This window comes from Channa argus, chromosome 5 (genome assembly GCF_033026475.1).
Source record: "Channa argus isolate prfri chromosome 5, Channa argus male v1.0, whole genome shotgun sequence".
Classification (NCBI taxonomy): Eukaryota; Metazoa; Chordata; class Actinopteri; order Anabantiformes; family Channidae; genus Channa; species Channa argus.
Genome location: NC_090201.1, coordinates 19018528 through 19043906, shown reverse-complemented (window position 1 = coordinate 19043906; position 25379 = coordinate 19018528). Strand labels below are relative to the sequence as shown.

The following is a 25379-nucleotide window of genomic DNA, read 5'->3' as shown; positions in this document are numbered from 1 at the left end:
ATACAGTCTTTTTCAAAAGAGAACAGACCATGAGGAATTTCCAGATACCCTCCAATGAATCTCGTTTTATTCGTCATGCATTAATTGTTACTCAAACCTGTCAAATGCACATTGGTTTGTGGATTATGACCAAATTTTCTTTATGACGGTGAACTGGTTTAATGTCTGACCAGGTGGACAAACTGATGTAACTTTTGTAATTTTTGATCACTGCCTTGTTTTTTGCTGTTTAATAAAATATTGGATTAACAGAGGTAGTGCAGAAGAAAGAGGACAAATAAGTTGATTAAAAAGCCCGGTTGCACAACTGGTTTTACTCAGGATTTATCTGTTAAACTGGCCATCCATCCATTATGTTAACTGTTTATCCAGGTCAGGGTCATGGGGGGATGTCATTGGCGAGAAGCAGGGTACAGAGAGACATACACAGACAGACAACCATTTACATTTACATCTACAGACAATTTCAAGAGTCCCCTATTACCCCTGACATGCATCTCTTTGGACCATGGCAGGAAACCAGAGTACTCAGAGGAAACCCACGCATGCACAGGAAGAACATGCAAACTTCACATCGAAAGACTGTGTGTCTATAAATACCCTCCTGCCTTGATTGTCAGAACATTCTCATTTTCATACCTCACTCACCCTTCCCTGTTTGTTTGTTTCTCTCTGTTCTATTGTCTTCATAGGACTTAGGGGGTCTGTTGTGCAATAACCAATTGCAGAGCCTGTGCAAAGCCTTCCCCAAACTGGAGCTGTCCTGGCCAATGGTACCACACTGCAGCCATCACTGCATTCAACCATGGTTTCTTACTTCAGATGTCATCCTGTTGCATTATCCATCACCATTTCCATATCCTTTGATCAGATTTAAGTGTCTGCTCCTTGCTTGTAAAACATAGTAAAATATACATAAATTAATTTAGTGTTAAGAAACAGGGCCGGCTCACCGGTGTGCAGCCATCGCTGTCTGGAGAGCTCACAGGAGAGGGAGGCTCCACGACGATGTTGGTTACATTGCAGGAGTAATCGCTACACTGCTGGACTAACTGAAAGACAGGAAGTGAGAAGCTGTGTTCAATTGTCTTCATGTGTATACATGAACTGTGTATGTACATTTGTAATGTTTTCTTTTAAAAAGAGTGCTTCTCCCAGTGCTTGTCTGCATTTCCTCTTCTCTCTGTGTGTTTGTGAATATTGTGCACGTATTTCATGAGTTTGTGCTTATGTGCACTGCAGGTGAATACCTTGCCATTCTCAGGCAGCAACATAGATTGGGAGTGGCTAAGCTGTTGCTTGACATCATGCAGGGGTGCAGAGTTATGGCACTCGATATCTGCATTGATGAACGTCATCGTGCTCAGGGCATCAGAGGAGGCTGCACGCTGCATGCTCTTCACAAACGGTAAAAGTCAGGGTCAAGTGTTGGGGTCAGTGGTCAGAGGTGGAACAGACAAACAAGAGAGAGAACATTTGCTGATTTACTGTGTGTCAACCAAAGAAAAAATGCTCCCATGGTATTTTTACATCTTTAGACTGTGATCAAAGCAACAAGTACTTCAATGCTGTTTTTAATCTGCATGCTGTTTCAACATGTTCATTCCATGTAATTCCAGACATGAAAACTTTACCAACAGGATGTTTTTCTCATTATTAAGTTTTGCTGCAGTGGATGTGTTAGTTAATGGCAGGAATGTGCTGTATTTTTTTAGTAATTGATTTGGTTTATGGCTCTGAAAGATTCATAGCGGGGTCATTGGAAGGTCTAAAATAATTTTGTACTTTAGCTTGAAAGTAACAAATTCATGTCACTGTATGCTGGCTGACTGCATCCTTCACACATTTCAACATTAAATGTCACTCTTATTTTAGTAAACAGACCACATCAGCATCCGTATTTTAATTTCTTGTTAAGAGCTGTTATCAGTTCTCTCAGTAGGTTTCACCCAGTGGTAGCCATTATGAAGCCTAAACCATATCAAACCTGAATTAATGTACAAGTAGTGGTTAAGGAAGAATAACTATGCAGTGATGTATTGTGACTTAATCTTTACTTTATCTGTATGAATGGCAAATGTGAACTAAACTCTGCATCCTGGCTCTGAAAAACAATGATGACCACAAGCATGAGTGTCGTTATTGAGCACTGGCACAAATAGCAGATGGAGAAAACTGCAGTTCCCTTGACAGATTCACCTTGTTTTCACTTTACTGGCTAGGGCTATTATCAGAGACACGATGATTCATGAACGCACATGCAACATTACATGCAAAATATTTAAGTCAAAAAATCATACGGACGTGCATGTGCAGTATGTGTGGATCACTGCACACAAATGCACATTCACACAACTTTTGGTGCAGCAACAGCCATAATTAAGTACCTTTCCCAATCCCTGTAACCTAGTTTCAACAATCAGACTAAATATCCCTCCTAATGTTTGCCATCTCTTCATGCAAGGCGGATTAGCACAAAGAGCCAAATCTGCTCCTTTGGTAAGAGGAGGCCTTTAAATGGGCTTTAAAACAAATGCTCCCACACCCCACTGTGATGCAACATGTTGCAGTAAGAACTGCTTGGGTAACTGCCATTTTTAACACCATGAGTTGGTATTTCACCACCTTAATATGCATAAATGCTGATCTCTGAGAATCTGAAGATCATAGCTAGCAGTACTTTAATGTATTCTACAGTAAAACAGTGGAGATGCAGTTTTTGCAAACGAGTCAAGTTTATTGATTTTCATGAGGGAAATACCCTCCACTAAAAGCTCTTCAAGGGCAGACAAACACCTAGGATTATCTCCACACTATGCAAGAGAATACCAAGGAAAGAGTTGTCATTCAGAGTTTACTGAAAAAAGGTACTCGATTTAATATTAACTATTTGTGTACAGACAAGTCCTGAATTGTATGCAGGCAGAACATTAGGCAGGATTTTATCTTAAGTAGTGAAAAAATTGGTCAAAAATTGAAAATTGAAAAAAAGTGGCCACAGTTCTATGATGTCCTGTTTCGTTAACTAAATGCATCCCTATGTGTAGGTACAGCATTAAAATAGTTAGCTTTGGTCTTTTGGGGGGTCATACAAGGTGAAAGTCAAAGTGGCTCGCACTTCAGGGCCTCTGGCAGTGAAAGGGTTTAGCAGGTAGAGAAGAGTTTCACCTGTTTCATTTGCCAGCCACCGTCAGTATTCCTCTGGTAGTTCCCGTAGAGGAAATCAGATGACAGCTTGAAAGGAAGAAGGGAAAGAAAATAGAGAAATGCAGCAAAACAAAGAGAGGAGACACAGATGAATAATTAGTGATTATATTTAAATGAGGCTGCACTGTTTGCTTGCCCTAAAAAAAAAGAAAAGAGAAAATAAGAAAAATCAAAGAATTCATCATCTTGGGCTTTCTTTTACTTTTTTTTAAAAATAAAAGCCAGGCTTTTAATATTTGTGCAACAGTACATCTGACTCCAAACGTCAACAATTTGGGTACATTTTTACACCTACTTGTAAAAAACAGGATGCTGACTGAATTCGCTCACTTATGATCAGAAATAAAGCCCAGGCTTACACTGTTACACACTACACAATGCTGAAACTACTCCTCTGCTCTTCTTACATCCTGCCAGCGAAAAATGTTCTTTCATTTGCCACATACAGAGGTACACACAAATAACTAGCACGCAGACCACACTTGTGCTCATATTCAACTGAATTTATTGAGAAGCAGTTGATGCCGTTTCTCAGAAACACTGAAACATGTACTGCATAGTACCTTTCTGAGTCAAGCATGTAGATTGTTTTGCTACTGAAATCACCCACACATCTCATTTGTCCACAAAAGCACAAACGTTTTGTGTGGACGTCAAAGTCACACAGATTACGAACATCTCTGACATTAAAAACTCACTATGAGTGAACCATATCGATAGTCAAACAAATCATATTTAAATCAATTTATCAAGCAGTTTAATTTCCATTTACTGACAGAAATGCACCACCAAGGATCACATGGATCGAAAAGAAAAAACAATACAACTACATAAAAGTTACTGTGTAGGAAACTAAAATGAACTTACAGCATAGGTGCTCATTATCAATGATCATCCAGATATACAATTCAGAAAGACAACTCTTGTTTCTCTTGTTTTGTTTCCTGTCGAGTTTAGGTCCTCATCATTGTGTTGCCATGTCATAGCACTTTTTCGTCTGAGTGTAAAAGTCCTTCATTTCTCCCTCATGTCTATGCCTGCTTCTACTTCCCCTTTCGAGAGGGAAGCACATTTTATCAGTCAGTAATATCACTCTCATGCATAACGGCCCAACTACGAAGGTACGTGCTCAACTGAATTGTCACACCAACTTTGTAAAACTGACACATTAACCGCTGTCAAACAACTTTTGTTTGCAAGTTGAGCATGTCGAGTAGCTAAACACAGTTATGAAAAAAGCATTTTAATGCTTTATTTCAGCAGAAGTAAAGCCACCACAATTTTTAAAAGTCCATTACAGGCAGGTTCAGCTATTAAATTTTAAGCATTAATGTATTTATCACAATGAATGAAAGCATTTCCATGCTTTTGCGTTAGAATATCACTAATGTTGTTACTGTTTCCTTAGTGTGTGCAGTTAGTTGCATTTTAATGCTTATCTGATAGAGATTACCTGAACTACTGTACTGTGTACACTATTTGGTAATTGCATAACAAATATCCACTTGCCACTTTCTTAGGTACACCTTCCTAGTACCGGATTGGACCCCCTTTTGCCCTCAGAACTGCCATAGATTCAACAATGACAACATATTGACATGAACCCACAGTTGCTGCAGATTTGATCTATGATGCAAATCTCGCAATTCATCTCTATTCATCTCAGTTCTCTATTTGACTCAGATCTGGTGACTGTTAAGGCCATTTGAATACAGTGAACTTGTCATTTTAAAGAAACCAGTTTGAGAGGATTTTAACTTTTTGACATTATACATTATCCTGCAGGAAGCAGCCATTAGAAAATGGGTACATTGTGTCATAAAGGAAAGGACATGGACATTTGAGTTACTGTTGCCTTTCTATCTGCTCTAACCAGAATGGCCATTCTGTAACGTGTAAGTAATGTAATTATTTAAATTTTAACTCGCACTATTTATTATAAAGCACTGCTTAAGTTACTTTTTTGGTAATACATGTACCTGCAAATAAAAAGTGACACATATTGGCCAAAAGAATGCATCAAAAACGGACTTGATAGGGGAATCACTGCTTTGATCATGTGTTTTCTTTTTTTTTTTTTTTTGATGAGGCAACATTAAATTAGAAACAATGACGCAACAATGAGGCAATGCTACTTTGAGAGTTATCCCTGGTGATCTGTATGACGCAGTGTGCTTCGCTTTACCACATGCATCAATAAGCCACAACATTACATCCACCTAGTTGTTGTGGACAGAATAGAAAAATGTAATGCTACCATGGTTGACAGGTGTCAGAACATACAGAATATCGCAGTTTGTTGTGTATGTGGCTTTGTAGCTCAGACAGAGTGTCTATTCGGACTTATTGCTGTGGCTGATCATAATAGGTTTTGTCACTAAATTGGTAAACTGGTCAATTTCACTAGTCTAAAAGTCTAAAAACCTTCACATGTGATACAACTGATGTGCTTCCTCACTTGGAGTGTAGAGTTAAGATGGTAAAAAAGGCGAAATGAATGAATCGATGCAAGTGTTCACTATGACAGCATCTTTAAAGTTGGCATGGTTGGAGTTAAGGCTTTTAGCAAAACTAAATTTAGTTTTGGATATAAAAGGAGTCCTCTGTCTGTGTGTGGCTGTAATAGCTTTTGCTCATCAGCATCAGATCAAGAGGTATTACTTTGTTATTTCCCTTAGGGATTAGCCCATCAAAAACACCATTCGAGAGGAAGTGTATACTAGAGGATAGTTAATAAATAAATAATAAGTCCGGAGGTCGGTCAGTAAATGACAGGGCAACTTAAAAGATGTAATCCCCTTTTTAATTTGGTTATGCTCAGCATTTCTCTGTGCTTTAATCTTGTCCACAGTGCTGGGGATGTTTGTTGTGTTTGCCCTTAAAAGCATACCAAAGAAAGAATATCAAATCTTCTTGACAGTTCTCAAGAACAAAACATGATCTAAAACCAACCACAAAGACTTAATAACTGTCTGACACAGTGTCATGGGAATATTTCTCACCAGCTCATCAGTACAAATTTCCTTGTATAATGATCACAAAATAAAAAAAAATGGAATGAACACATGCTTCTCCTTTTCCTTTCGGCTGTTCCCTTTCAGGGGTCGCCACAGCGAATCATGTGGCTCCATCTAACTCTATCTTCTGCATCCTCTTCTCTCACACCTTCATGTCCTCTCTCATTGCATCCATAAATCTGCTCTTTGGTCTTCCTAGTAAACAAACTAGTCAGAAACTCCACTGCCACCTCTCCTAGACACTTCCATACCTCCACAGAAATGAACACATGCATTATGAATGAAATCATATAGTATATATTATATTCATAAATAAGGTTCAAACTACATTACTTTGAAATGGTGTTTGTGAAAACAGGGCTAAGGAAAGTATCCACTCCTGAATCAATTTACATGATTAGAGATTGTAAACTACACAGTGATAAATGTGTGTGATATTCTATTGGAATGAGAAAATAATTTTCTTTCCCCCAACCTCCCTTGTTAATTACTACAGCTGTTGGTCTATTTGTATTATTTCCTTGATTCAAATTAACCAATTATATTTATATGTCCTTTCAAACCTCAAGGTACCTGATACCCACATGCATTTGTTATTATAAGTTCATTTGAGGGTGGACACAACAACAAGAGCAGCAGAGCAAGAGTGTTTTCTGATTTCGGCATGGTCATCATTATGCAGCCATCATGGATTTCCTCTCTCTCTGGGGGAGACTAGAAATTACATATGTGGTAAATGATGTTAAAAAAAAAAAGATGTTCCAACCCCCAAGAAGGCTAATTCAGAATTGTTATATAAAAGGTTGACAAATTACTAAAGATGACTTCTGGGAGGCTGGGCTTTACCACCTTTTAGAAGATGTACAGTATGTTTACCTGGAGCAAAGTTCCATTGCCAGCTTCATTAAGTGGTAGTGACAGATGGTTGGTTTCTCTGGGCAATGTCTGAGGTTGCAGTGGACTAACCTGCCAAAGAAGCAAAAAAAAACAGTCTCCTGTACTGCTGACCCCATAACTCTGGCAGAATCAAAAAGTCTGGCAGGTAATATATAGAGAATGCCATTGTTAGTATACAATTTACTAAAGGATGTTACTGTATTTATAGCTTTGACAAGTTACTCTCACAACTCCAGAATGACAGCTTAATAATGTCATTAATTTTCTACAGTATCTGTAAAATTTTCAAAACTCCCCACATGTGGATTTTAGTAAATACACTATCTTTAAAGAGTTCCAGTAAATGAGAAGGTTGACCCTATTCTCATGTTTCTGCATGACTCATGCAAGTATGAGGTTAAAACCAGATGTCACTTAGCTTAACTGAGCACAATGGCTAAAAGCTGCTAACCTCGTCCAGTCCAATGGTAACTAATCCCAGTCACCTCAAAACCTCATTAATAACGAAGCTGCGACTCATCATTGTTACACTTTTTAGGCCATAAACTAAGCTGACTTTGTCCTGCATGCAGCTTCATAACTGATGGACAGGTGGATTTTTAAAATGTTTAAATTGATTCAAGGCAGCACATTGGCTCAGTGGTTAGCACTATTGCCTCACAGAATGAATGTGTTGGGTTTGACCCACAAACTGGTTATGTGGAAACCATGCCTGCGTGGGTGTCCTCTTGGCACACTTTTCTTTCTAAAGTCCAAAAGGTATGCAGGTGAAGATAACAGGTACATTTAAATTTTCTACAGGTGTGAATGTGACATTGAATGACTGGAGATCTGTACACAGTGTACCCCTTTTGCTTAGTGACAGCTGGAATTGGCTCCAGCCTCCACCCCAAAGAACAACAAAAAAAAGTTAATACATTTTAAAAACTTTTTAAAAAGTATAGATTTTAAGAGAATTGTTGAGAAACAGGAGTGGTATCAAGCATCTCACGAGACTTTCTGCAAAAAGTGGTCCAAAAAGTTGAAATATTCTTTTAAAGCTGTCTGTCTCCATTACTAACCTTGTGTGTGCACTTTGTAATACTCAGAAACCCTCCAAATGCCCAACCTGATCCTATCAAGTTGAGTAATTGCTACCCCACAAGCTTCCAGCTGTGTAAACCTGTCCTGTAATAAGTGTGTGTGCAATATTCTCTGTATTATCTCATGTCTAAGGAAAGAGACAATACGCAAGCTGTACTTCTTTGCTTTAGGTTTTATAAAGTTTTTTCGCTGAGAAGGACCCTTTTATAAATGAGACAGTTAAACTAAGGATGCATATAAATGAGCATCCTCTTTTATTCTCCACCTGACCCTTTACTGTCCTTTCCTTTGATAAAATACGCTTTTGTTCCTTCATCATCAGAAGTAACAACAATGATCATGAATAGCATTAAAAAAAGTTGTATTAAAATAAAATTCAATTAGTGCAAATGTTGCACTAATTGAAAAAAAATGCATTCCCTTGATAAATTAATACAAAATTAAATATAGTTAATTACTGATGAATAACCATTTGTACCAGCAAAATTGTGCATTAAATATTATGTTGATGAAAAACAATAATTTATATATACACTTTTTGCCATTTTAAAATTACTGGATACAACTATTTGCAACCAACTGTACAATTGGTTGTGAGCTTTGTACCTTGCTGGTGGTGCATCCACGAGCCCGCCGAGGAGGTTTCCAGGACCTCTCCTTGGTTATGGTATTGACGTAGTAGCATCTACCTGTAGCCAAGTCTGAGAACTGCTCCCATAGGTCCATGATCTGAAGAGGCATCTGACCTGGGGCAGGGATGGGTGGCTCTGGCTGTGATGGACGTTTCTCTGGCTGCATTTCAGTGTAAACAGGGGAGTCCTGCCATGACAGCTCTGACAGGTAGGACTCTGCTGGGACCTTGGAGGCAGACAGATTCGGAGACAAAAATAAGATTGAGAAGATTGGCGAGAATTTTAGAGAGAAGCTAAATAAGAAGCAGACCTACAGTACAGTGTCCTCCAAAAGTACTGGAATGGGCTCATTTATTTGTTCTTAGATGTACACTGATGACATCTGACACGAAAGGTGTTCTGTGTTGCTGTAATTTATTAATGAATTTGAGCTTTTATTGTCAAATAAAGATTAAGGCCAATATTCCCTCAGTGTTAGATCTGTTTTGGTCTCTTTCAGAGAGAGAAAAAAGCTGTAACACTAACTGGAAAGCTGAAACAATGAGACTTACATGGTTCTATTAAACTTAGATACTGATGAAAATATCAGAATCATCAATCAATTTATCAGTATCATACTTGCTACCAATAAAGTGCATAGCTATTTTTTTATATGCTGTTTGTGTTACCAATATGCTTGTGACATTTTACATGCACAAGGGCTTTTGGGTACATTGTTCATCAGGGTCTTGCATGCTGTAGATAGCATTAGTTCCTTCTAGTTCAGATGAAGTAGTAGATAGTACTGACTTAAAAAAAAACAACCGTTTCGGTGTATATAGTGGAAACAGAAAACCCACAGAAACCTAAAGGGCAAAAGAAACACTCACAAGCTACTCTACTCTAAAATAACCTACTTTGACTTTAGAAAGCAGAAGTGATTGTCCTGTAAAAACACAACACATAGATCTACAAATCTAACAGAATTAACTGAAAGTGTGTATAATGGATGTGCTTTTTATTTATTGAGTGGCTATTTGGTTGATCCCTGTTTCACATTCACAGTCAGTTTCAGATAATGACTCTGTGTGTCTTTGTGTACAGGCACGCATTTCACGTGTGAAGCACACAGGGACATGATTATAGCTTACTCCAGGGGGCAGCACTGAGCCTTTAGGTTACCTGAAGCTTCCTATTTCTTATTTTCCTTCTGCTGCCCCTCAGTGAGTAATTCCAAACCATGTGCTTGTGTATATGTGTTCATGTCTGTGTACTTTTATGGGCATAAGTTGCAGTCCATGAATTGTGTTGATGCCAATGCCATGTCAGTGTCAGCAGGATTTTCATCACTTCGTTCCACGGAAAAGTTATGTTTTAATTACATTTTTTTCACTTCCTCCTCCATCAACACTTATTCACAGCTGACAGCTTGCTCATTGTGACACTATCAAATAACGATTTGCACAAGAATAGAGTAGCTTTGTTTATAGACTAAACTTTGCAAAGAAGTTGGATGTGTGCGTGAGAGAGAGAAGGAACAAATGTAAATGTGAGTGATTTTGTGAGAACTAAATATGTTTTTTTCTGGGTTTTTCTGTGTGTATGTATTGAAGAAATATGCTGAAGGTATTGTGTGTGTGTGTGCGCATGTGTTCGTGCTAAGGTTTCAACTCTTCTCTTAGATCTTTACCTCCATTTTCTGAAGTAGATTATATTTTATTATGATAAGCTTCATTTTGTTCAGTGTGATAACTGTAATTTTTTTGTGTTTGGATGCCATGTGTCAGACAGCTTCATATAAATCAGATAGTAAAGAGTAAAAATGAAAATTGAGGGCTTCCAGGTGGTTTGGTGGTCTTACATGCACACCCACAGTGTTCCTAGTTTGATTCAGTCAACATGTGATCATTGTTACTCTCTCCCTGTGTTTCCTATCTCTCTGCCATACACTGTTTGGTCAAAGTATGTGGACATTTTTATCCACATCATGGTATGGCCTAAGCCCCCTAATTATAGTTAAGGAAAATCAATGTTATAACTTTAACTATTAGCATAATTAGAATTTAAATACTCTTCCCGACTTTGTGGCTACAGTGTTTTGATAATACCTCTGTGCACAAAGTGAGGTCCATAAGAAGAAGGGAAAACAGCTGACTAGCACATACCCCTGACTTCCAACACCAAGCAACACCTTAGGAATAAATTTAACTGTAAGCCAGTGACTGACCTCAATGCTGTTGAGGCTGAATGACGGTAAATTGCTGCAGTCATGGTCCAAAATCTGGTGGACAGCCGTCCCCGAAGAGAGCAGGCAATGTAGCAGCACTTTAATGGCCATGGCTTTGGTATGAGATGTTCCCATCAGTCATGAACATAGTGTCCAGGTGTCCACATTATGAATATCTAGTCAACCAAATAGCTTTGACCATGCAGTCCAGTAATAGTAAAGCTACTATAAAAGCAACATTATAAGCAAAAAGCTCCAAGCCATTTATAAAAATAGAAAAGTTATTTTAACACAAAAAACAAATCCCTCTCTTACTTATATGCCCCTTGAGGTATACTAATAAATAAAATTTGTTATCAGTGAGACAGCGCTCGAGAAAGGCTCAAAAAAACATTTGGTGAGAAAGAGAGGATGAAAAACATGGAGTTATGACCTGTATGTGGCTACAATAATCCTCCTTACTGGTATTAAAGACTGGAATAAAGAAGGTCCTTGGGGAAAGAAAGAGAGCGAGAGAGACAACCTAAGACAGAGGAACAGAGCACAAGAGCACTGTCATTTCCGCTTACAAAAAATCTATCCAGCGTCAGAAGTCACTTCTGTGTGATGGATCAGTGAAAGCAAAACTACTTTTGTGGAGAGAATTAGGATTTGGAGTGGGAGTTTCCCTCATCTGACAGATGGATAACCTTGAGTATTAGTCTCACCAACATCGCCTTGTGTAATTCCCTTCTGATGTAATACAAGCAAATGACGTCATGATAATGGAAACTTGATTGCTGTTCTAGGAGGATTATTAAGGTCAAGTACAGATGTAAATTTAGTATAACCACTGTTGTTATGGCAGAACTCATCATCTGGTGGGATCCAAACATGAAACACTAGGACAACATTTATTTGTACAAAAAGCCTGAAATGTCTTATGCATCAGATTCACATTGTTATTGTATTGTATAGTCTGCAATATCTGAAATTTTATTCAAAGCATTTTTATAGATCTTTAATTTCCGGTCTGCCCTCTCACAGGGCGAGTAAAACCCAGAAGTTGGTTTATTACAGTTTTTGGAGCTGAAAATCCATCAGATTATAGATTTTGCCAATGAGAGGAAGTCAGATTAATCTGATCCAACACTTTCTTCACTGTCAGATACAGATGTGGTTATCATGCATTTGCATGGACTTAAGTAACCAGGGTACAATCGGCTTCCTCAGGAAAGCTGTCATGTAAACGGGAAACTTGGTATCCAAAACTGGGTTAGGGGATTAGGGAAACCTGATCTCCCCAGGTAGAATTCTGTAAAGAAAGGCAATTTCTTTGCCATGTATATGCATAACTAGGTTTCTAATCAGCTTGTGCGCAACAAAAGGAAGCAGACAGGAACACGCAGCTGAGTGAAAGGAGGGGTCATTAACGGGACAATGCCATCTCCTTTTTTTTTGTGTAGAAAGTTTAACTAACACAAAGTGCCTCGTAGAATGGTTTTATGTTTATACCCTGTAAAGTACCCTGGTTACTTAACTGCAAGTAAATGCAGTCACTGTCAAAATATTCATCCACTTAAACCTTGACCTTTTCCACAACAGGGTCTTGGTTAAATTCGAGTAGATTCTCAGTACAAAAATGTCAAATTAAACCTAGTTTATTTATCTTCTATTTTGTGTATTTTCTTGGTTTTTACACTCTAAAAAAATCACTTAATTACAATAAATATTCAGAAGTGTGCCGGGATAGACTCCAGCCCACTGCAGCCCTCAGCAGGGTACACATAATGGATGGGTGGATTTCTCTCTATTTACTTCACATCAATTCCAGAAAAAAAGATTATAGATAGATAGAAGATATATTTTCTAAGCGTGAATATTTACTTCTTAATACAACTTTGTTACAATCCTTTGAGTTTTGAGTTTAGCGTGCACAATGCATTGGACAAAAGCTTTACAGAAACAATATGGTTGCATTGTGTCACCCTCACTTTGCTGTTAGTGTTACTTTTAGATGATGCAATAAAATAGACCATGAGTCATTAAAACCCATATTACTGTAGCATGGTGGTCAGGAACATTGTTTGGCTTCTGAAGCTTTCTTTGCTCTTTTCAGTAACAGATTCAGCTTTTGCACATGCACATACATAAAATATCAAGCAATTGTTAGGATATCACAATGAACAAAAATAGGATTGTAAGGAAACAAATCCAAACTATCCCAAAATTGAAGTTGCACAGTAACTCTGCAGAGTAAACAAGATACTTGATTAACAGTTGTGTGAAGTAAATAGGTATCCGCCTACCTCCAGGTGGGTCTTTTTACCAGAAGCCCCCAACATGTCCCACTGGCTACAAGACTTCTTTGGGATCCTGTGGTTGACATGATGGCTGAGGCCACCCCCCACCTCATCGTACAGGTTCTCTGCCAGGTTTTCAGGAAGGTTGCTGGAGCTCTGGCTTCGTGTAATCATGGGGACCACCCTGGAGTTTGATGTTGCTGTTTGAGCTGTGGAAGTTGCAGGGGACCCAGGGACCATCAGATGCCCTGATGGGGAGGTGGGAGACTTGGAGGTAAGGGTGACCCTAGAGAAGGGCAGAGTAGGGAAGCGGCCACCACATGTGCTGCTGTTGTCCTGCAAGGCACTGTTGGAGTTGAGGTTTTCCATGGAGCGGTAGATGGGTTTATTCACTGTAACAGGAAGATAAAAACATGTATTTTATTCTACACAGATCAATCATAGCAAATGTAAAAAAAACAAAAACAAACACAGATAAGATCTTTCTCAAAATCTGTCTCTGCTCTCACACGTTACCTTGATGCTGTTTATTATTGGTGCTCTTTGTCAGGCTGGGAGTGAGTGATGCTCTTGGCAGTATCCTGAGGTTGGAGTTCAGCGAGGCAGACATCACCAGGCGCTGTGGCGAGGGCATCGGTGCAATAGGCACCTCTGTCACATACGTGGAAGGTACATACAATGGCTTTGTTTTACTGGCAGCTCCGATTCTCCGAACCTGTCACAGAACAAACAATTTTCCCAGTGCTTTTGATGTACATAAATCCAATTAGTTTAACACAGCGACAACCACCACAGCGGATGGCTGAAGCCAGTGCGGAAACGTGTGACGTTAAAGTTCCTGTGACTCAAAGAGATGAAATGTGAAACCCACAACTTCTCCTTTGAAATAAAAAGACTCTATGGGCCAAATATGAGTGCTTCCAGTGTGTTTCTTAGAGTCAATTTTATAACATATAATGTGAAAACCTAGTCAGCTATTTGATATTTTACTATACTGTTTATGCAAAGCTCAATAATAACTCATATTTAAAAACTATATTTGACAGTGTACTTACATGAGTGACAAGTGTTGTCTCCATTAGACATCTATCATGATTAAAACAAGTTGCACTACTCCTCTCATCCAAGCATGTTTTCAGCCATTAGGCCTTTAAAAGGGTTGTATTCTGAGGTTATTTCTGGCTTTCCTTTATATATAATACGGTCATATGACCTCTCTAAAAAAGTTTTTTTTTTACATATTCAATAAACATAAATAAATAAATACAAATTACATATTACACATATTAACTGCTTTCACTAAAAACAAAACAAAACAAGAATGACAGCAAATGTTTCTTCAAAAAATAATGACAGATTGACAAATTAATAGAATCCAAAGTATGACAACCTCACTGCTACGTAACAAAAATAGCATTGAGGTAATTTCCGTTTACTCTCACAACCTCATTTAAATCGTCTATATTTTAAATTAGCCCTTAGAGTGACTAAATTCATCTATATTTTTAACGTGCACTGAATTTATTTGCAGTAAAAAAGTTTGCATATTGCCAGCCTTTCATTGTAACTAAAACCTTCCCTTAGGTACCTACATAGTTTTGCAGATGCTATGTGCATTTTTTTCCTAATATTCTGGCTTCAGCAACACAGGAGAACAAAAGATAAAGTGGTTTCTCACCTGCCACCAGTCAGCATTGGTCTTCTTTAGAAGAATAAACCGTTCACCCTCCCTTATGCAGACCTGCCGCCCGTCACCACCACGGTAGTTGTAGTCATACTGGGCCTCCAAAACCACCGTACCGCTAGGGACCCCACACACTGTCACACCCTTGGTGGTCGTAACAGGTGCAGCAGCAAGTTGCTGAGATCCCACAGAGCGCCTCCAGCTACCAGACAGCATGGCTCTTCACACAGTGGTGTTCACAGCTGTGTTATTGGTGTGGTTAGGTTAGCACAGGGCAGGTGAGACTGCAACCAGGCCTGGGCCATATTCTAAATTGGAGAGAGAGAGAAATTACAAAAGCTGGCAGAGAAAAAAATGGCTCCTGTTTGCTTTTCAGACAAAGCAAGATATTTCTGGATGTCATGACATTTTGGAAACAAAATATTAGTATTACTGCTAGTTAGATGGGATACTCTAATACACACTCACTGGCCAATTCATTAGGTACAAATGTACAATCTAATGTAATCAAGAGAGCATAGTGGGTGGTCATAGTAGGGGTTGGAGTCAGACTGGAGTGGACTTTATTAAAAGGTGGTTCTAATGTTTTGGCTCCCTCATTCATTTTAAACTCTAACTCCCGGTAACTCTCTGCTGGTTGCAGGGCAATTACTTTATGAATAAAAATGAACCAATGATTTCTGAAAATATATTTTCTTTATAAATCCACTTCCAATTTTAGTACATTTGATAGATAATGAAACATCACTGCTCATATTTTTACATTTCTATTGTACTTATATCCTGGTAGAACTGAGAGACACGTGTGACTGAAGAACTCATGCCTTTTTGAGGATGTAAGGAGTGCAGTAAACCCAAAATAGCATCTGTCTCCATCTTTCCACCTGAGCCAGCATCCCAAGACTAAACCCCTGCTCTATCCAGCCAAGACCTGCTTACATAAGAGAACATCTAACTTTCTGTCAGACAGATAGCAATACAGCTTCACACAGTACATGTACTCCCAACACACACACTCACACGCACACTCACACACACACACACTGAAAGGGGAGCATCCCCAGGCACATAGCAACAGAGCTTCAGTCACCCATTTCAGGCAGCAAACTAAAGAAATCCCAGGGAATTAATAGAAAAAAAACATGTCATCATTGAGAATGTGATACAGAGAGGAATTAGATACTGTATGTGGATACAACAGGGGATAGAAGAGAAATATATTTAATCCCCTGTATAAAAAACTGAATAAAAGAATGCAGAACAACAGACAGTCTACGTAATAAGAAAACTAGACACCTGAGCAGTAGAAGAAAGGATGAAGCTAGATGATATTAAATGGTAAATTGTCTTATATAGTGCTTTTCTACCTATTGGTACTCAAAGTGCATTACACTGCTTCTCATTCACCCATTCTCACAATTACACACACACACACTGCTGGCCAGTGCTTACTGGGAGCAACTAAGTTTGGGTAGAGTGTCTTGCTCAAGGACACTTCGACATGGGGATCAAACCAGCGACTGGGGGATTAGTGGATGAACGCTCTACCTCCTGCACCACAGCCGCACCAAATATTAACCAGGGTAATGAATCTGATACCCCCACAGTAACCGATAATTACACTATAACTCCTCTGGACAGGGATATGGGCAGGTGGACTGCCTGTCGGCCTTGTTGGTTGGCTGGCTAACAGCTTGCTAAGGCCCACATGTGACACATGCAAGCTGTCCACCTAACTACCACCTCATAAAGCATACATTACTGCTCTTATGCGGCCATAGAACACCCACACTGAAATTTGGATTTAGTCTAAAGATGAGCTTTTGGCAGTGCAGTAAGACATGTCCTATTCTTTCTTGTTTTTACCTGCAAATGTGGTATGAAATGACTTGACACTCATGGGCTGATTACATGAGGTTTGGGGATGTATGAAACATCTACCTGTGTATGTAGGAATAACAGTACAGTAACAGTGGGTACAGTACACTGCAGCTGTCAATCTATTTGACAATAAAATGTAATCGGATTTTATCTTATCTAACCTGAAAGTAAATGTTACTGGACCTTTTTTACATAACATTCAACGAATAGGTTGAAGTATTATTATGATTTAAAGCATTATAGTGCTCAGAAATAGAACTGCAGCTGAACTCTGGAGGGACAATAGTAAAACTTGTGGTACAAGGAGAGCAAGCAAACAGGAAGCAGCATAGACATGAAGGTTCAACCACAGTTTGGGTCATATCCTTTCTATCTTGCCATTTGTTTTTTAAACCTGAGCCATCTTAAGCAGTACTTTACTCCCGATATTACTGCAAAGCCAATAGAGTATGAATAGAGTATGTTATGCCGCATGCAAATAATAATGACTTGCCCTAACTGTCAAAGTGCCTAAATCATCTGAACCTTAAAACAGTGAATAGTCTTTGTTTTTGACTGAACAGGTCTGCTCCCCTTATTCAGTAATATGTACTGCAATTCAAAATTTAGGGAATAGCACCACAGCATACCATTAATGCAAATAAAGGCCAAAAAAATAGAGACCTTTGTATTTATAAAACCCGTCCACGATTTCTATCATGATCTCTTCTTGAACACACAGGAAGAGCTGCTCTGATACGGCTCCACACCTGTTTGCCTTTTTCTGTCTATTTTCACAGCGACCTAAACATGACAACCTGAATCTTTGTACGAATGATATAGTAATGCTGTATCATCAATTCACATATCAGTACAGGCATAAACTTTTAAAACAGCCACAGGAGGGCTTATTGTGTCATGTGCAAGTTAGACTTGCGGCAGGGTTAAAGTCCACGATGAGTATTATTCTGAGTTTGGTATGTTGTTCCCAAATAGCAACAGGTCAGACCGTTTGATAAAAGAGACAGGAAAAGTCACACGTCACACGTCTTACTGCAACTGGCAAAATCGGCCAGTTGATGAGTCTTCATCAACAGTTTAAAAAAGGAAGAATAAATTCTGATCTAGAGCACTCAAGAAGAGGCCAGACTGTGTTTGTATTTGCAGGTCAGATGGCAGTAGAAAGGGCACTGGCGTCATACACCCAAACATACAGAGAGGCCCATATGGTGTCAGAGACAAACACAGGCACCCTGTCAAGGCTTCTGACAGGCAATGATAGTTTGTGCCATGGGTTGAGGGCACAGCGCTTATGGCATGATGTCAACACCACAAATGAAAGATGGAGGGAAAAAAAACACACAAAATACAGAGGCGGGGGACAGTAAAAAATAGGGCAAATGCAAAAGATGAGAGCAAACTTTAAAAAAAGCAGGGAAAAGAAACTTAGTGAGTGCTCCATGTGATTTGTCTGTCTGCATTCACATAAGTGCTTTCACTCCATGTCATACTGAGCTGAAGAAATGGAGGGGATACAATTTGTGCATGCATGCGAGACAGACAAAGAGAGAGGATGAGAGTGACTCACCATGGTCCTAAAGTGAGAGAGTGTGTCTGTGTCAACAAGGTCCCCGAATAACTCTACAGACAGATCCTAGCATGCGATATGCCTTAAATACAAAAAATTAAGATGAGGAAAAAACATTATTTAAATAACTTCCTTCAAGTTGAAATGAGTGAGGATTGCTGCCTTCCTGGCAAAAATTAGAGAGAATTCGGTTATGAAAAAGGTGGGGCTAAAAAAGAATAAGATAAATCAATCAAAATAAAAACACTAAAATGGACACAAGCTGGTAGCTCTTTCCTGCAGAAAATGACACAATGTCTCGCTTTCTCTCTATCTCACACACACAGACACACAGACACACACACACACACACACAGTTAATCCTATGCAACCTAACAATTCTGCCTCTGCTCATTAAACGCCTGTTGACCCAACCTCCCCCCATTTAGCCAGCATTTTGTCAGACACATATAAACAGAGGGAGCTGCAGAGTTCTTCAGCTTGCTGGTAAAGATTCATGTAAATAAACCATATTTGAACCTGGGTAAGAGGGCTGCAGCAAGAGAGGGGGAACTAAGTGAGGAAGGTCCTGTATGTTGAGCAGTCAATCAGCGGTCACAGATTGAGCTATTGATCGATAGACGGAGCTGGCTGGTCAAGTGTGCCCTCCACACAGTTAACATGGCTACAACATGTGCTTATTTAATTTTTTTTTTAAGTTATTGCTTTATGCACACGACTGAAAAGTTTCCAGTATCCGTGTGCTATAAATTTCAAATTTTCACACCATATTTGCCACTAAAGTATACACTAAAGCATACACATATGCATAAACTCACATTTAAGGTGAACACAGAGAAATTTCTTTTAGTGTCTATACTGACATCATTTTTTAAGTGAGACATACAACAGTGTAAACTATATAATATGTAGTTTATGATTTATAAGGCATGCATTCAAATGTTCCATAATATCTTTGAAAGCACCCTCAGGCTGGTAAAGAGGCTTAGACGAAGGGAATACAAATGCAAATTACAATGCAATAAATCATATGATTAGGGGATGATGTTTAGAAAGCATTTACAATACTGGGACAGGGATGCATTGCACCTGAGGTGATGCCAGGAGAAGAAAGGTATAACAAAGACATAGGAATAACACTGGGTGTCACAAATACTGCAAATAGCTCCACTTCAGGTGGAAATAACACCTCAACTGTAAAATAAGACACTGAATGAGCAGTTCAGCTCCTGCAGAGACTACAGCCGCTTTCTCCAACACACAGCAAAACAAGAGAGGAGTGGGGGGTGTTGCTGGAAAGTTCGGTTCTGTGTCATATCCATATTCATTCCATATGTTTGAAGTAGAAAGAGGGCGGCTTTAATAATCATGGGTACATGGTCTTCAAAGAGATATGGAACATTGGGAAGAGGAGTGTGGTGTGAATGAGGAACTTCAAAGGGTTTTGTGAGCACTCCCCCATCCGTATACACATAGCAAACACACACACAAAGACTGTACTGTATTTACATATGTATGTCTATAACCAAAGGGCTCTGAGAAAATGAGCTTTTCTATAATACATCCACTGCTCAGTGGATTGAGCAACAACTGCTCATATCTAAGTTTGTCACAGTAACTTGAGACATGCTGCCTGTGCATGATCTTTGTATTCAAACAAGTGTCCCAGCTTGATTCCCAACTCGTAGTCATGTAAGACGGTGCGAGGTGAAGAATTGCATCATATCATACAGTCGTACATTATGGGTAAAGGGAGTTGTAACACAGCAGTGTGAGCACAGAATGCATTCTTAAAATCAATCCAAAGCAAACAGGGCGTTCCAGGACCTTTGCTACCGTACACATGAAACTGGGTAAATGATCATTCTATATGACATGCCAAACTTTGTGATACTAATCATTTAATACTTGCTTTGAGCCACAAGCAAAAAACCCATTCACTGTCAGTAGGGCTGCATGAAGAGTCATGTCAAATTGTCCTACATAGCCCAAAGTAACATCTTTTTCTCAAAGGTATTTACATTATGTACAACATTTGACTTCTTCCATCCTTAGGTCCTCAAAAACTCTATACTAATTTATTAACTAACTACATATTTTGCTTGACATCAGTCCACTGTCAGTCTGATGAGCGGCTCTACAGCAGACCACCATGTGAAGGAGCACTCACTTTGTCTATGGATGTACGCTTATAACTACCAGCGCTCTCTCCCCATATGAGACACATGCCTCCAGCTAAAACAGCCTTTCATCCTCCCAAAGCCATGCATTATTGATGACTAGACCAGAGAGAGACACTGAAACACACACTGCATTTCCCAGTGTGACGGCTGGCAGCCTGTGTGAATGTGTGTGATTGAGTGTGTGTATGTGTGTCTGTGTGTATGAGACTAAACAGGTGGGCTGGATTCTTTCAGTGATTAGCTGTGTAAATTGTCAGCGAGCCAATCAAAAAGCAGATGATGACAGCGAAGAAGCCATTGGCCCATTTTTGCCACTGTCATCATGACAACAACCCCTGTGACCAACTACCATCTCCAGTATGTGTGTTATTTTTGTTTCTTGTTACACATAACATTTTATGTGTGATGCCATCATTTCAAGCATTTGCTGATGCAATACTTGTATTTACAATGAAGCCTGCAGCCCGCATCGTCACGTAGCAAACTTCTTCAGAGAGCTCGCTTGTATAATATTCAAGTTCTCATTTCCACTATTTGAATATAAACAACAACCAGACATACCAATGTTAGGCATACTAGGGCAGAATTGCTCAGGGGGGATTTAAAACTCTTGAAAGACTTAATTCAAGCATCACATTTTTTTAATTAGCTTATGCATTTTATAGAAGAATGAACTGTGAAAAATGCTGCTAAAATACTTCTAGTGAAACAATTATAAGCATATTTTACTCAGAGAAATAAGTTTGAGAAGAAAAGCTTCTTATATGAACACACATTTTTGTCATATACAAGAGAAACAGCACCATCACACATCCTGACTTTACTTTCAATTTTGGTACAAATCATGGTTCAGAAAATTACAACATATGATTTTGGTAAGTTTTTAAATTAATTTATAATATATACAATAGATCAACAGCTTTCGGCTTGTCCCTTCAGGGGTCGCCACAGCGGAACGTGTTGATCTGGCATGGGTTTTTGCGCTGGATGCCCTTCCAGCCGCAACCCTCCCATTTTGTCCAGGCTTGGGACCTGTACCAAGGTTTCCCTTGGTGGCTGGGTGGGGCCTCACCTGGTGGGCCACACCTGGTGGGGTGGGATATATACAATATATAAGAAAATTGGGAATTATCAAAAGGATACAGCTTAAACCTAAAAGTTAATTTAAAAAAAAATTTTTTTTTTAAATGTTTAAATTATTTTTCTCTCACTCAACTTATTGGTTTTATGGTAATAGGAATGATTCATTAACACATGCCTTTCTCAAAAAAAATAAAACCACACTGTACAGAACCCACAGGAATTAAATCATTTCCTTCCTATTTGAAGACATAACATAAAATGAACAAAAAATGACCACTGGTTCAGTCAAATAGAATGGGATGATAAGATTAATAATCACATTTCACTCACTTAATGTAAGCTAATGTTTGACCAACATCGTCCATTTATTGAGTTTCAGTTAACAACAAACAAAGCAAGCAATTTTCTTTCAACATAATCCTATAACATTCTCCAACTGAACAAAATAAAATGTCACACAGAAGTCAAGAATGATCTGAGAATATAAAAAAGTTCACTGTGACTGAGCTGGTGGGTTGTTGCTGAGCCTATGGGAATGTGCAGTACATTGATGTTTCTAATGAAGAGTACTGAGCTCTATTGATCCACCGGGGATGAGAGTGAGCCGTCAAAAGCTATCAGGCAAGTCAAAGACCCACTTTCAGCCCTGTGCTGCTGAAGTGAGTACTATACTGTTGGGGCACAAGGAAGAGCAGCAAAAGCTCCCACTGCAAATGTTGCAGAGACGAAACTCACATGCAGGCACAGCTTTGATGTATGATTTGGGTTAAAGGACAGGCTTGTTCAATAAAGGAACATTAAACAAATAAGAACACGGGCCTTAGGATGTGTAAAATGTTAACATCAATGAAGTGTTGATCATCATGCCTTCATGTCTGATCATTCAAGTATTAGGATCAACAGAATAATTGTTCCCCTTTTCCTCAATGCAGACTCGACCTGCAACTATCATTTTAATTATCAACCAATAGGCCAATATTAATTAATCAACTAATCATTTGGTCTATGAAATCCTAAAACTTGAAGCATATTCAGCTTCCAACAATTAAAAATAAATAAAACATCAAGTCCTTTCTTCCAAAGAGAACATGCATAATTCTTACATTGCTTCTGCTTGTTACTGAAATCAGAAATCAAACTTGTCACAGAAATTGATGCTGATTACTTTTCTGTGAGCCAAATTAGCTCTAATGCTGTGTTTAATTTGAATACAAATGACATCCTATAAAACAATTTGCCTACTGAAACAACAAATCATTGATGCTAAAATAAATGCTAAGTAAAACGGTATTAAAACACAGCACTGAAGCACGAAACTACTATATCGTAGTTGTACAGTGCACCATGGCAAGTAAATCTGATTTGTTCTAACATGGTTGTCCATTTTCAAAATTCAGCCAAATACCATTGTCATTCAGCTACAGTATATGACTGGTGTAATAAATAACTCATACTTGCACTGACTCTGATTGTGTTCCTTTTTCCTACCAATTAGTGCTTTCCACAGAGCACATTTGTTAACCTAACATATTAACATAAAATCCATACTTTTTACTTGACATGATTATACAGGATTAGGCTCAAATGATGCTCTGCTTTAGAGTTTATTGACCTTGGGATCTCTGGGATAGACTGAATGACAGTCTAACTTCATTCAGCATCCAAACTCCCACTGCCAATTGACCAAAGTGGAGCACCCTGCTCTTAAAAGTATGTTATTTAAAATCATCGTACATTCAACAACGTCAATCATGGCTGGTTTATCACAAATCAGTAAATAAATATTAAGAACCATACATCCACCCCTAAGATGTATTTGCTTAGAAACATTGAAAGACCAGAACTCATGAAACTGTTCAGCCTGGTCTGTAGAGAACAAAACATCCTTTGTAAGCACTCTGCTACTGTATCATTTTGCTCCACAACTGATAGCATGCTTGCAAGCAGACATACGTTTTACACTCTGAGAAAAAAATAAAAGACAGACCACAGACTTAGAGAAGAGTAATCTGAATAATAGTTTACCATGACGTAAAACTCTTCAGTCTCTCAACCTTTCTTCGACACTGCATCCACAATAACAGTATGAGGAGCATACTAGTAATTATAAGACTTGCAACCCTTCTGCTAATACTCCACATGGTACAGGGCACTTTTAATCAGGAAACTTGCAAGTGAAGAATAATCTTTCCAGCCTGTGTCGTCACAGGAAGCAAATAAAAGGGAGCAAATCTCCTGGCCCCCTGGACTTAAGAAAGATTATGAAAAAGCAAAAATGCAATGCGTCAGTCTAACTGTTTCCATCACACCCTGTGGTTAACCCGTCCTTGCACGATTGTGAAGCATGTAGGCAAAGGGCTAACTCGCTTTCGAAAGCATGCAAATGAAAAGAGGCCTGTAGTGATTCTTACCACTGTGGTGTTTAAAGTTATGACCAATATAGTCAGGGAGTGTTGTGATAAAAACTTGAGAATGTTTAATTTGTCTAAAAGGACAAGATATAAATAGAAGAAAGAAAGAAAAACATGAACCATGCTGTACTACCTGTCAAAAACTAAAGATATGTATGAGGAGGGGTTAAACAGGAAGCAACAAAAATGTGGAAAGTGTTCTTCCACAGGAAATGGTGGGAAGTGAAAGCATTTTAGATGTTTGATTGGCCAATGATTTGTCCCTTTGTGGCTGTCATGCAGTTCCTCAGCTGTATTTGACTACTTCTGCCCGTATCAGCTACATGTGGTTTGACACTGATGATGATGTGATGGTTTGAAAAATAACTTGTTTTGGAAAAAGGCATGTTTTATTTTAGTAACTGCAAAATGTTTGATTTATTCATGGATGCTAACCAAATTTGTTGCTAACTATTCGTGGAAGAGTTGCACCATTGTTCTACTACTTTTTGTCTGTCTTTGCTAATACCAGGTTGAAATCAGCTTTAAGTTGTATCCATTCAAAATACATAATTTCCGACATAAACCATAAAAAACTTCTATAAATGTAAAGATGATAAGTGATTAGATAGCTTTTAGACAACGCACATTGTAATATGCACTGATTAGACTTGATGACATAACTCTGAATGCGATGGGTGAGAGTAAGATGATCAAATACTGTATACTAACATTTTAAAAGCATTTAACTTAAATTAATCTGCAATACATTTCAGTCTATTTATCAAAAGAGTTTAGTTAATGTAAACAATTTGCCCAAATACCATAATAAATTATAATAGCAATGCTGAGCATCACAGAAGCAGTTTGATTTTAATATGCATACAATATGTGCAGTAAATTTTCTGTAGTTCTCTGACTATCAGACAAATCTGCAGAGAACTAATAATTTTTTTGTGCGTGATAAAACATCACTCACCTTGTAACGACGTTATGACAGTTTGGAGTGAACTGCAGAAAGATTAGGAGTTGCGTCTTGTTTGTTTTGCGGCGCCTTCTGTCGTGTGCAGAATAAACACATTAAAAACCCCAAATAATATTTACTTGATGGGAAAGCAAGGAGAGGATACCGCCGTACACCTTTGCAAATTAAAATATATGCATGGTTACTAAGTTGACTGCCGGTGCAGATCGTGATCTTCCAACCTTCTGCCTCTTTAAGCAGATACAAAATTGCTTGCTCTGTTTGGGTTTACTGGTTTAAGAT

At 38.6% G+C, this 25379-nt stretch overlaps 1 protein-coding gene across 7 annotated transcripts in view; it reads right to left on the bottom strand.

Annotated features, from left to right (window-relative positions):
• arhgap9 (Rho GTPase activating protein 9) overlaps positions 1 to 25349 on the bottom strand; it is a 37497-nt gene extending 12148 nt beyond the window's left edge. For 3 of the 7 annotated variants that reach the window (XM_067503965.1, XM_067503967.1, XM_067503969.1), the window contains exons 1-9: positions 25092 to 25349; positions 15003 to 15316; positions 13841 to 14039; positions 13331 to 13716; positions 8811 to 9062; positions 7101 to 7190; positions 3169 to 3234; positions 1251 to 1397; positions 954 to 1052 (exon numbers count right to left, since the gene is read on the bottom strand). In XM_067503965.1, the coding sequence (XP_067360066.1) occupies positions 954 to 1052; positions 1251 to 1397; positions 3169 to 3234; positions 7101 to 7190; positions 8811 to 9062; positions 13331 to 13716; positions 13841 to 14039; positions 15003 to 15224 (1461 nt within the window). In that variant the 5' untranslated portion in view covers positions 15225 to 15316; positions 25092 to 25349. Of the gene's footprint in view, positions 1 to 953; positions 1053 to 1250; positions 1398 to 3168; positions 3235 to 7100; positions 7191 to 8810; positions 9063 to 13330; positions 13717 to 13840; positions 14040 to 15002; positions 15317 to 21545; positions 21726 to 25091 lie in introns of all 7 variants that reach the window. The other 4 variants (XM_067503966.1, XM_067503970.1, XM_067503968.1 and 1 more) reach the window with 4 other exon arrangements.
• Between the last annotated feature and the right edge of the window lie 30 nt (positions 25350 to 25379).